This window comes from Octopus bimaculoides, chromosome 2 (assembly GCF_001194135.2).
Source record: "Octopus bimaculoides isolate UCB-OBI-ISO-001 chromosome 2, ASM119413v2, whole genome shotgun sequence".
Lineage (NCBI taxonomy): Eukaryota > Metazoa > Mollusca > Cephalopoda > Octopoda > Octopodidae > Octopus > Octopus bimaculoides.
This window is the reverse complement of record NC_068982.1, coordinates 121,987,305-121,999,219: the sequence shown is the minus strand read 5'-3', so window position 1 is coordinate 121,999,219 and position 11,915 is coordinate 121,987,305. Positions and strand designations below refer to the sequence as shown.

The 11,915-nt window shown below is 36.1% G+C and overlaps 2 protein-coding genes across 2 annotated transcripts in view; both read right to left on the bottom strand.

The window, feature by feature from the left end:
• The window catches only part of LOC106871905 (DNA topoisomerase 3-beta-1), a 37,564-nt gene extending 36,390 nt beyond the window's left edge, over window positions 1–1,174 (bottom strand). The window contains exon 1 of the mRNA XM_014918660.2: window positions 767–1,174. Coding sequence (XP_014774146.1) covers window positions 767–1,000 — 234 coding nt within the window. The 5' untranslated portion in view covers window positions 1,001–1,174. The remainder of the gene's footprint in view (window positions 1–766) is intronic.
• A 692-nt stretch (window positions 1,175–1,866) lies between these two features.
• The window catches only part of LOC106871904 (uncharacterized), an 11,425-nt gene continuing 1,376 nt past the window's right edge, over window positions 1,867–11,915 (bottom strand). Inside the window, exons 2-3 of the mRNA XM_014918659.2 lie at window positions 8,370–8,624; window positions 1,867–5,754 (exon numbers count right to left, since the gene is read on the bottom strand). Of these exons, the coding sequence (XP_014774145.1) occupies window positions 5,154–5,754; window positions 8,370–8,624 (856 nt within the window). The 3' untranslated portion in view covers window positions 1,867–5,153. The remainder of the gene's footprint in view (window positions 5,755–8,369; window positions 8,625–11,915) is intronic.

Below are 11,915 nucleotides of genomic sequence, written 5' to 3'. Positions count from 1 at the left end.
TCCATAGCCTAAAACGTGGGATTCCGTAAAAAAAAAAGTTAATAAATAAGGGGGGGAAAGGTTCAGATTACATATAGTCCATCTCTACCTAAGTATCAGTTAAACACTAGGTCGATATAATCCACCAGACCCCCTCCTCATAAATTTCAGGCTTTGTGTCTATAGTAGAAATAATTATTAGCCGCAAAAGACAGTCTCCAATAACTGTGTAGTGTAATTAAAATAATTGTTAAACGATAACTGACCCTCAATTCGCAAATCGATTTGTTAAAACATGTCAGATTTAGAGGGTGGGAAGAACCTACCTACCCATACACACACTTTCCAAAAAGCATTATATGAATAAGGTGGATACCGCCAGAAATGGAAATCCGATTGCGGTCTTGTTTCAGCTGCACTATAACCTAGAGGTTCGACAGATATAACCAATATTTCTCTCTCTTTATTGGTCTTAACAACGGAGGTGTGTGTGTGGATGGAGTGGGGTCATGATCATGTTCAAAGAAAGCTGTTATAGTAGTCTGGGATTAAAAAAAAGAGCATGAGGTTGGCGTGATAAATGTAGACGTTTGGAAAGTATGCGATTAGTGTATGCAAAATTTGGAACAAGTATCAAGTTGAACTGGTAATATAAAGCTAAGATTGCTCAAGCAGTAAGCAGTGTAGTAAGCCAGACGGATTGTGACTAAAGCCAAAGTAGTATTAGTAATAGTAAAAAAAAATTACTACTACAAGTCTAAAATAGTAGCTTAAGTAAGTAACTTACCGGATCGACTTTATCCCAATTGTTGTACTTGCCAGTAAAATCCAGGGTCATGACATGACCACACACTGATGTAAATTTGAAGTAAGCCGGTTCGCCTTGAAATTTACCTCGATATTCATGCACTGAACAGGCTCCATTATAACCTTTTCGAGATGTCATGCTGTTGTTGGATAAGATTTTGGCTAACGAAGCAGCCAAAGATGGCTTTTCAGCCACCATAAATACAGTCTTCATTTTTCAATTATAAAATATTCCTAAATACCATATGCATAAACAGAACAACATTCATTTTACTCCTGGAACACCGATAGTTTGTACTCTTGAAATATGAAATATTCATTGAGGAACTTTCCGTATATATACGGTTGACTTCGGATAATTTCGTAACTAATGTCGAATGATTTTCGTTGTCATACGTAAACATCCGTTGTCATTCGTTAACTTCCGGTCATTGATATGTCGACTACTTAATTGTATTTATCATCTTGTAAATACATTTTCTTAATGGACATTAAAAATATTCTTGTGTTTTCGTAGAAATTAAAACAACGGCTTTTCAGCACTCAGACACTCTTCTAGTTCTATTCCAATTATTTGAATTAGTAAAGGAACTTACATAGCCACGCAGTCTGCTAAATGCACTAGTCAACAGCTGTATCTACATTTTCTCTGGTCTTAAATTTGGTGATCTTTGATTATAACGTGCCACTTACACTTTATCAAACTATAGTTGCTGGTAGGATTTGAATTGGAGACCTCAAGGAATTTATTTATTTGTGGCGACGAGCTAGCTTGCTTATCATGGGGGAATCTTCAGATATAATTAAAAATTATTTTGTGTTGTTGTTGTAACCCATTTTTGTGTTGTTTACTTTTGTATATTGAATTTGTTTTGTTTTATCGTTTATTTTATGTTGTTTTTGTTAAGATAGCAGAGGTGGGGCTTCGATTTCTAGCAGAACGAGAGACCGCATAGATGCGCCTTTCGTTAAGAATTGAAATTATTCAATTAACGTTTTTATGAGTTTAAAAGCGAGAATAATTCGTTCATTCCTGTTTTATTTTCTTAAAAAAAAAAAAAAAAGATAGCTTAATCCCTCAAAATAGAGCTTTCTTAGCAGTTGTGCAAAAGAATGATACAAACAATAATATTGCTTTAGGGATTAAAAGTTGAAACAAACGAAGACAATATTATCATAGCAATAATTCAGACAAGACACATTTTCTCCAATTCCAGAACACTGCCATTTACAGCAAATAGAAGTAGTTTTATATTTTGGGACAGCAAAAACAAAAACAGGATATTATTCACAAATAGCAATAAAATCTTTCAAAAAAATTCTAGGTTGTCACCATGCTTATGTGCATCATTGTTCTATCTCCACTGATTCAGTCGAATATTTTGGGAGGGTCATTCTACTAACAAAAACTCACGCACTGGTAATTTGCTCATTTCATTATGGTTAACTAACGCCTCTAGAGACGATGCCATGATAAAATGCACCCAATACAGTCTTTAAAACTGGTTGATGTTAGGGAGAGTGTCTTGTCATAGAAACTGTGCTTAAATAAAATATATGAGCAATACATGGTCCTATGATCCATCAAACAAGGCAGAAACTATGAATAAGAACTGACTTGGATAGGGATGTATCAATCTAAACCAGCACAGAAAGTGGCTGTAAAGTTAAAACTGAACAACATGAAAATGAACAAGAACTCTTAACACAAAAATTAACAAGACACAGAAGTATGGTGCAGGCTTCTGCTTGACCAGCTCCTATCAAACTGTCCAAAACATGCCAGCATAGTAGGAGGACATTAAATGATGATGAGATGATGAACTATGCAAAAAATAATTTTTACGTACTCACAAAAATATCCTCAATGACTAATAAGTTGATCGAAGCACAGATTCAGACAAAGATTTTCAGCTGCTATCACTATTGTTATCAGCTACAGTGTGACAAATTCAAAGTGGTCCTTTATAACCAAAGATTACCTTCTTCAAGTATCTGACCATCATTAAGCTGTTTCTTCCCTCCCTTTTTTCTAGGAATTAAGTTCGGTCATTTTTTATGGGTACTATGCTACTGTTTATCATAACAACTAGCTGCCGTACCCGGTAATTCCTGGGAAAGCGGGGCTTATCCCTTGGTTCCATTCTCATAATTGTTTCGCTAATCCAATAGCAACAATACAAAGTATGTAGCCCTTAAAACGGTTTTTGTGCATTTACAGAGAATACCAAACTGTCTTACACAGGATCTTGTTTTTAGGAATTCCCAAATTGTAAAGTCAGTTAAGTAATAACATGAAATTAGTTACCCGATAGTAAGAATTCAAATAAAGCAGCCCTGAAAAGGGTTTTAATGCATTCCCAGTGTATATAGGACATAGGAAGAAATATTAATAAGGTATGTATACTAAAATCATGCAGCATGTTACGTAATAACAGACTAATCAGATATGAGATAATAACAATTCAAAGTAAATAACTCTGAAAAGGGCTTTTGTGTGTTCCCAGAGAATATTACCCTCAGGGGCGCTAGTGTTGGTCTATTCATGAATAAGTCACAAACTGAAATAAGTGGATCTATTGTTTAAGAAAATACTATTTACTTGTTTAAGGGTTGTACTGGATAAATTGCGAAAATAACTCCAACAGTTCAAATACTAAGAAATAAGCATAAAAACCAGTGATGATATCATCATTTAAAGTCTGTTGTCCATGCTGGCATAAGTTGGATGGTTGTGCTTTCATATCAATGAATAACTAAATAATAGACTTTCCAAATGTATTGAGTGAATGATTGATAATGACTTCTTCACTGCATGAATAATATTTTCACCTTTCTCTTCCACATTTTCCTCTTCATAGTCTAATAGCATTAACATTTCAGACAAGGCGGTGAGCTGGCAGAAACGTTAGCACACCAGATGAAATGCTTAGCGGTATTTTGTCTGTCTTTATATTCTGAGTTCAAATTCCACTGAGGTTGACTTTACCTTTCATCCTTTTGGGGTTGATAAATTAAGTACCAGTTGTGTACTGGGGTCAATCTAATCGCCTGGCCCCCTCCCCCAAAATTTCAGGCCTTGTGCCTAGAGTAGAAAAGATTAAAATCTCAGACAAGTATATGTATTACGATGTCACACACTAACAGTGGAGAGAACCTGTGGAAGAGGTAGACCCAGGAAGACCTGGGATAAGGTGGTGAAGCACAACCTTCGAACATTGGGCCTCACAGAGGCAAAGACAAGCGACTGAGACCTTTGGAAATATGCTGTGCTTGAGAAGACCCCACAAGCCAAGTGAGATCGTAGCCATGGTTGATGCTAGTGTTGCATAACCGGCCCACTTAAAAGTACCTTTCAATTGTTGGGCAATATGCTGTGCTTGAGAAAACCTGGTAAGTCAAGTGAAGCTGTTGTTATGGCTGATGCCAGTGCCACCTGACTGGCACCTGTGCTGGTGGCATGTAAAAAGCACCATTTGAGCCTGGTCAATGCCAGTACTGCCTGACAAGCTCTCATGCCAGTAGCGTGTAAAAAGCAGCATTCGAGCATGGTTGATGCTAGTACCATCTGACTGGCCCTTGTGCTGGTGGCACATAAAAAGCACCCACTACACTCTTGGAATGGTTGGTGTTAGGAGGGCATCCAGCTGTAGAAATCTCGCTGGTTCAGATTGGAGCCTGGTGCAGTCTCCTGGCTTGCCAGTTTTCAGTCAAACTGTCCAACCCATGCCAGCATGGAAAGCAGACGTTAAACGATGATGATAAAATTTCTTTATCAGACAAGTATTTGGGATTTAGACTTTATTGTTCATAAATAGGTATAAAAGATATAGAAATTTACTGAGAGAATATAGCAACAAGAACAAGATATATTAAGAAAAATAAATTTCAACTAAAAAAATATCCATAAAAGTGGCATTAATACAAACATCAATGAGTTGTCCCTGATTTTTTTATGGTATATAAACTCAATGTCTCTAAGATGGTAACAAGGCAACAGTAAGGCAGTAGACTCATTTGACTGTCTCTCCTCTATAAAAAAAATTGAACTAGCACCAAAATGAAAGTAACAAATTAAATCACTACATGAAATTGGAGAAAAATAAAAATTACAAGGAAATCAGAGGTAATGGGTTTTTGTTTTAAAAACAAGCATTTTACAAGGTTGAGTTCTTTTATATAATTGTTTACACTTGTACTTGTTTATGCTTTTTTCCCATAATTTTATCTTTGAATTTTTTCAGATTTGATTTCCGTCTTTTTTTTTTTTTTATCTTGACAAAACATCTTCCTTGTTTTCAGAATTAACAAGATATACATCTTCATGAGTTAAAGGTATACCAAGATTTATGCTTTTATCATATAGTTTAGTTCTCGTTTATCTCAAGAAGCAATGATTTATTCTTTCTACACACTTCAGAAACAAATCTGTCAATCTCTCTTTGGATAGTTTTTTTTGATTTATTAACAGATATCTTTTGAAATATCACATTTCCACTTTCTGAGTGTTTATTTAGTGTATCCACTGGAGCATTCTGTGTTGCAGTTTGATTGTATGATGAACTAGGTGATGCATTGTTTAATAGTTGTTGAGCATCTAAACATTTCTGTGTATCATTATCTTGCAAGATTAAAATTATTCCTTTTGTTGTACTAACTGGATGAAGTGTCTTTGAATTAGATTCAGAACAATCTTGATTCAATGGTTCTATGTCTGACCAAGTAAAAGGAGACTTCATCTCTTTATCTATATTGAATTCTGTCTTGCTTTGAAGCTCAAGCATATTCTGGTGGAATAATTTTAATAAAGCTAACTGTTTTGTTATATCAAAATTTTGTTCTAAGCTTAGACAAGAATATTGTTCCATTAACTGCTTCAACAGTTTACTGAAATCTTCATTAGTTTTTTGACATAACTGGAAAATATCACCCTTTGAGGGGCTGCTACATGTCTCTGAGGAATTGACCCTGTATGAAAAAAAACGAAAAAAAAAGAAAGGAAGGAAGTCATTAGTCTGTAGAAACTTTTGAAAATACAAACAAATAATTATTAGAAATGTGGTTATGAGTAAATTACTTCACATGAAAAAATATTTCTTAAAATATCCGAAACTTTCCCTTTCATATGGGTTTCTTTTAGCTTATACACTCTATTCTTGGTGAGGGCACATGGTCTAGTGGTTAGGGTGTTGCACTCATGATTGCAGGATTGTGGTTTCAATTCCTGGACAAGGTGGTGCATTGTGTTCTTGAACAAAACATTTATCTCACATTGCTCTGTGATCACTTCAACACTTGATGTGTGGTATACTGTGCACCTGTTCAAGCAACATTGGTTTGATGGAGGAAGTGAGCTAATATACATTTGATCACAATAAACAAATCATTTGTACAGGTTGTTTAGCAAGAAACTGCAGAACTGTTTTTTTTTTTAAGTACAAGAGACTACCATCATCAGCCGAAATGTTATTTCTAGTGACTAAGATGTATGCTGATGATGGTAGTCTCTTGTACTTCAAAAAAAGACAGTTCTGAAGTTTCTTGCTGAACAACCTGCACAAATGATGTGGCTGTGTGATAAGTAGCTTGCTTACCAACCACATGGCTTCGGGTTCAGTCCCACTGTGTGGCACCTTGGGCAAGTGTCTTCTACTATAGCCTCGGGCCGACCAAAGCCTTGTGAGTGGATTTGGTAGACGGAAACTAAAAGAAGCCTGTCATATATATGTATATCTATATGTATGTGTGTATATGTTTGTGTGTCTGTGTTTGTCCCTCCCAACATCGCTTGACAACCGATGCTGGTGTGTTAACGTGCCCGTAACTTAGCGGTTCGGCAAAAGAGACTGATAGAATAAGTACTAGGCTTACAAAGAATAAGTCCTGGGATTGATTTGCTCGACCAAAGGTGGTGCTCCAGCATGGCCGCAGTCAAATGACTGAAACAAGTAAAAGAGTAAATGCATGTGCTGTATATTAGCTCACTTCCACCATAAAATCGATGTTGTCTGAACAGGTGCACAATGTACCACACATCAGGTGTTGAAGTGACTGCAGAGCAATGTGAGATAAGTGTTTTGCTCAAGAACACAACACACCACCTGGTCTAGGAATTGAAAGCACAAACATTAATCTGTATACACTGAGGATGAAGAACTCTGAGCTGTATGAGAGCCTCCCAAAAGTTAGCTTGAAAATAACACAGAGGAGACTGAGGTTAGCTGGATGTGCTCACCATCATTCAGAGTTGGTACTGCACTCAGTACTTCTGTGGGAGCCCCTACATGGACACACTAGAAGAGGGAGACCAAAGATGACATATGTCGATGCCCTAAGGATAGATACTGGTCTCTGGGAGACACAGGACAAGGCTGTGATGATGAGGAACAAAAACTGCTGGAGAGAACTTGTCCATGGATCTCAGGAATTTTACCTGCCCTACATAGATATTTCTTCTGATTTTAGCATAAACTCTCTGATAAAATATTTATGATTAAGATTGACTTCAAATTTAGTTGATATTTTTACTATCCATTATGTTACCTTATGTATGTATGTATATAGAAAGTTCAATGGAATGTGAATGCTGTAATTTGTGCATTCATCTAAGCTCCAAATGTATGTCTAACTGAGATTATAATATCTTGTGAGCTGGAGTTGCATTTATATTTCACCATTGTTGTAATGTCCACTTTTCTACGTATGCATGGGTCAGACAGAGTTTGTCAAACCAGATTTTCTATGATTGGATGCCTTTCCTGTCACCAACCTTCACATTTTGCCAAGCAAGGTTAATATTTCCTCATAGCCAAACGGGTTTCCATGGAAGACTGGAAAATGAACAACACCATTTCTTTGATAATGATGCTTGTTTTACAACTATCACATGATGTCAAGACAAGTAGACAGAAACATACACACACATATATATATGCATACATATACAACAGGCCTCATTCAGTTTCTCTCAACCAAATCTACTCACATGACTTTGTTTGGTATTGGGCTATAGCAGAAGACACTTGCTCAAAGTGCCATGCAGTGGGACTGAATCCAAAACTATATGCTTGGGATATCAAGACTTCCTAACCACAGAGTTATATCTGCCCCTATGTGTTAGTGTGTGTATCAGTAGTTCATATATCCCCCCCACCAAAAAAAAGCACACTCTAACACATTAGAGCAGTAGTATATTTAGTAGGTTGTTTGTTATATGCAGTCAGAGAGAGACCATTCGTTTTGCTTAACTGTATAGGTGACTTGTCAGACTCAAATGGTTGAAAGTACATCTGATGAGTTGCCTATACAGCTAAGTGCAAAACCAATGGTCACTCTCTGACTGGCCATAACAGACAACCTTCAAAATATATATATATGTTTATTTGTGGGTTAACAAGGCTACCAATGATTTCATGTGAAAAGATCTTCACAATTGTTCAAGTGTTGGTACTTATTTCCATTTTGGAAATGAGTACCAACATGTTCATGTGTACAATAACACAAAAGAAATTATACACAAGCCAGCATTGAAAAAATGAATGTTAAAAAGTACAAGAAAATTTTTTTAAAAATAGGAAACTTACTTGGAATATAAATTAATAAACCAATTAAAATCATGTTCTTTGATATTTTCAAAATTTTTACAACTATGAATTGAGTGTATAGTTGAAAATTGTTTATGGAAGTCTTGCAGTTTATCTATTTTACAGTCATCAGGACAACTTGAATTCAATTGTGGGTATAAATATTTAATGGCATCAATTACAAATAGGCAGTTAACTGACGATAATTCAAGTAATCTATACATTGACCAATTTGATAAGGTACTTGGTGCTGGCCTGCAAAATGAGAAAAAAAAAAAGAGTAGCAAAGAATAATTACTTACAAAGAACATAATGTAAGTTCTGGTTGCAAGAATCATTTGAATACATTCTCATGCAAATGATTAACACATTAATTTGTAAATAAAAACAGTTAACAGAGAGTTGTTGTTGTCATCATCATTTTAATGTCTACTTTTCCATGATTGCATGGGTCACATGAAATTAGTTGAGACAGATTTTCAACAACTGGATGCGTTTCCTATCACCAACCCTCATCTATTTTCCAAGGAAGGTAATTTTTCCCCATGACTAGACGTGTCTCTGAAATGAAGGACACTGCTTACAACTATCACATGATGAAAGGCAAGGAGATAGTAATACAAACATATATACATAGTCAGTGTATTTGTACGAACAACTTGGACTGGTATATTTTAACTTTATCACCCCTGAAAGAATTATTAAATGCAAAAAGAGTGTAGAGAGTTGGAACAAATATTGCAACGCAGTTTGACTTGTGCTCTGAACACTGAGCTAATTCATCATTTGAAGAAAACAAAGATGTGATTGTCATGGCTGGAATGCCTGTTCATTATAGGTCTGCTTGATTAGAATTGACCTGCTGCTGCTACTGCTCATAGAATCTGCCAATACAATGCGTTTACTCTTCATATTCACAAGTGAAAAATTAGGGATCAAAAAGTAAAACTCCCCTAGAGTTATGGTGAAGCCTTTATTGATAAGCAGATGCATAAGGAGTACTCTTTAGGGAAGTAAAGGATTTAGCTTAAATCCTATTTTTGTTCCCCTACCCCTGATAAAAAACCAAATTATGGAATAGATTGGGTAGTGGGGATCTTCTGTGTTGTAATGGCATAAGTTTTGTAAGGGTATCTCATATGTGCTGAAACTCAAGCAACAGTCTGAGAGGTGGTATCTACATTAGGTAAAAAGAGGAAACTATTCACCAACCAATTTCTTAGGTCCCCTATGACCTAAGTACATTTTATGTATGTATGTGCTTTTTGTGTATGTATATGAGCGTGTTCGTGGGCGTACTTGCAGAAGGGTTTAATGCTTCTTAAAAGTTTGTCAAACTGGAGAACAACTAAGGAAGTATTAGAAAAGTACATCCGACATATTTATATCGAAATAGAGTTGCGTAAATACGTCATATGAGAAGTATGTGGTTGTGAGCTGTGTATATATGTGGATGTATTCTGTACGTTGCGTGTTATATAGATGCATGCATATATCAATATATATGAACATTTATGTACACATAGTTATTTGTGCATGAATATTCATATGTGTTGGTGTGTGTGTGTACTGTTTTAATCGCTTTAGCACAAGAGCTGCGGCCATGCTGGGGCAACACTTTCATAGCGTCAGTCTTTCTCTGATATGAAGCATTTGGTGAATGAGGGACTTTTTTTTTTTTTTACATAATCTTCTTAATAATAGATATATTTTAGTGGAATTTTTAAATGAATTTTTCCTGAATACATTTTCAAAGTGTAGATGATGAAAATTTTGATTGATAAATTTTTTATAAATTTTTTTCATATTTTCTTTTACACGGAAAAGAAGTTTATACTTAAAACCATCCTACAACTTGGCTCTTGATCATTGCACAACTTAAAAATTGATATTATTATCCTGATCAACATGAAAGTGAAAGGCATGCAGTGCATAGCCTCAGTAGGACATAACTACGGTTTAGTGCCCTCCTATCTCTGTTTTCACCATAACTTTATCTTTTTTTTATTTACTTGTTTCAATAATTAGACTGCAGCCATGCTGGGGCTTTGATTTGAGAATTTTTAGTCAAATGAATTGACTCTAGTACTTTCTTAAATCCTGGTACTTATACTGTAGATATTTGCTGAACCGCAAAGTTACAGGGACACAAACACAAAATCCATTATGGCTAATCTTACCAATCAGTTTCGCATTAGGAGTTCCATGGAGTGTTAAGTAACAGTCCGATTATGTAATGCAGTACTCTTCTGAGATGGTAGTTATGAAATGAAGTATTAAATGCCAACTCTTAAAAGCACAGAATTACTTAATCGAACTGTTACCTGACACTCCGTTGAACACCTAGTGCAAAACTGATTGGTAAGATCAGGTGCAATACATAATACCGTACACTTTGATTAACATACCCACTCTACTAACAGATATAGGAGAGCATTTTTTCCTGACTTATGGATTCTTAGAGGGTTTACACACACTCACATACATACATTATATATATATATATATATATATATATATATATATATAAAGGTCGGCATGTAATATCTTAATGTATGTCTTTCTTTGATGAAATTATGCTAATAACATATAAATGCAAATTTGAAGCATAAATTTGTAATTTACCTATTGAGTACTAATGGAAACAGCTATAAGAAATAAAGATTACCAATTTTTTAATAATAGATAATTATTATTAACTCTCCATTTTCTTGCTTTCATTTAACTGAATATGAATATATATATATATCAGCAGCGTTGGGCCTCATGGAGGCAAAGTGGCTAGCATTCCTTTCGAGTGTTGGGCCTCACGGAGGCAATGACCAAGACCTTTGGCATTATGTCGTGCTTGAGAAGACCCATGAAACCAAGTAAAATCGCAGTCATGGCAAATACTGGTGTCACACAAATGGCACCCGTGCCAGTGACATGTAAAAGCACCCATTACACTCTCGGAGTGCTTGATGTTAGGAAGAGCATCCAGCCGTAGAAAGCCACTGGAGCGTGTTGCAGCCTTCCAGCATACTAGCCCAGTCAAACCGTCCAACCCATGCCAGCATGGATGAGCATATATATATATATGTATGTTTTTATGTGCATCTTTTTTTTATATATGTGGATGTGCATGTACATAAGTGTGTGCACATGTTTGTACATGAAAAGTATGTGAACGTGAATACTTATCAATGCTTTTATGTACATCATCATCATCATCATCGTTTAACATCCGCTTTCCATGCTAGCATGGGTTGGACGATTTGACTGAGGACTGGTGCAACCGGATGGCTACACCAGGCTCCAATCTAATTTGGCAGAGTTTCTACAGCTGGATGCCCTTCCTAACGCCAACCACTCAGAGAGTGTAGTGGGTGCTTTTACGTGTCACCCGCACGAAAACGGCCACGCTCGAAATGGTGTCTTTTATGTGCCACCTGCACAAGAGCCAATCCAGGGGCACTGGCAACGGTCTCGCTCGAAAACCCTACAAGGCCAGTCAGGCGGTACTGGCAACGGTCACGCTCAGGATGGTACATCTTATGTGCCACC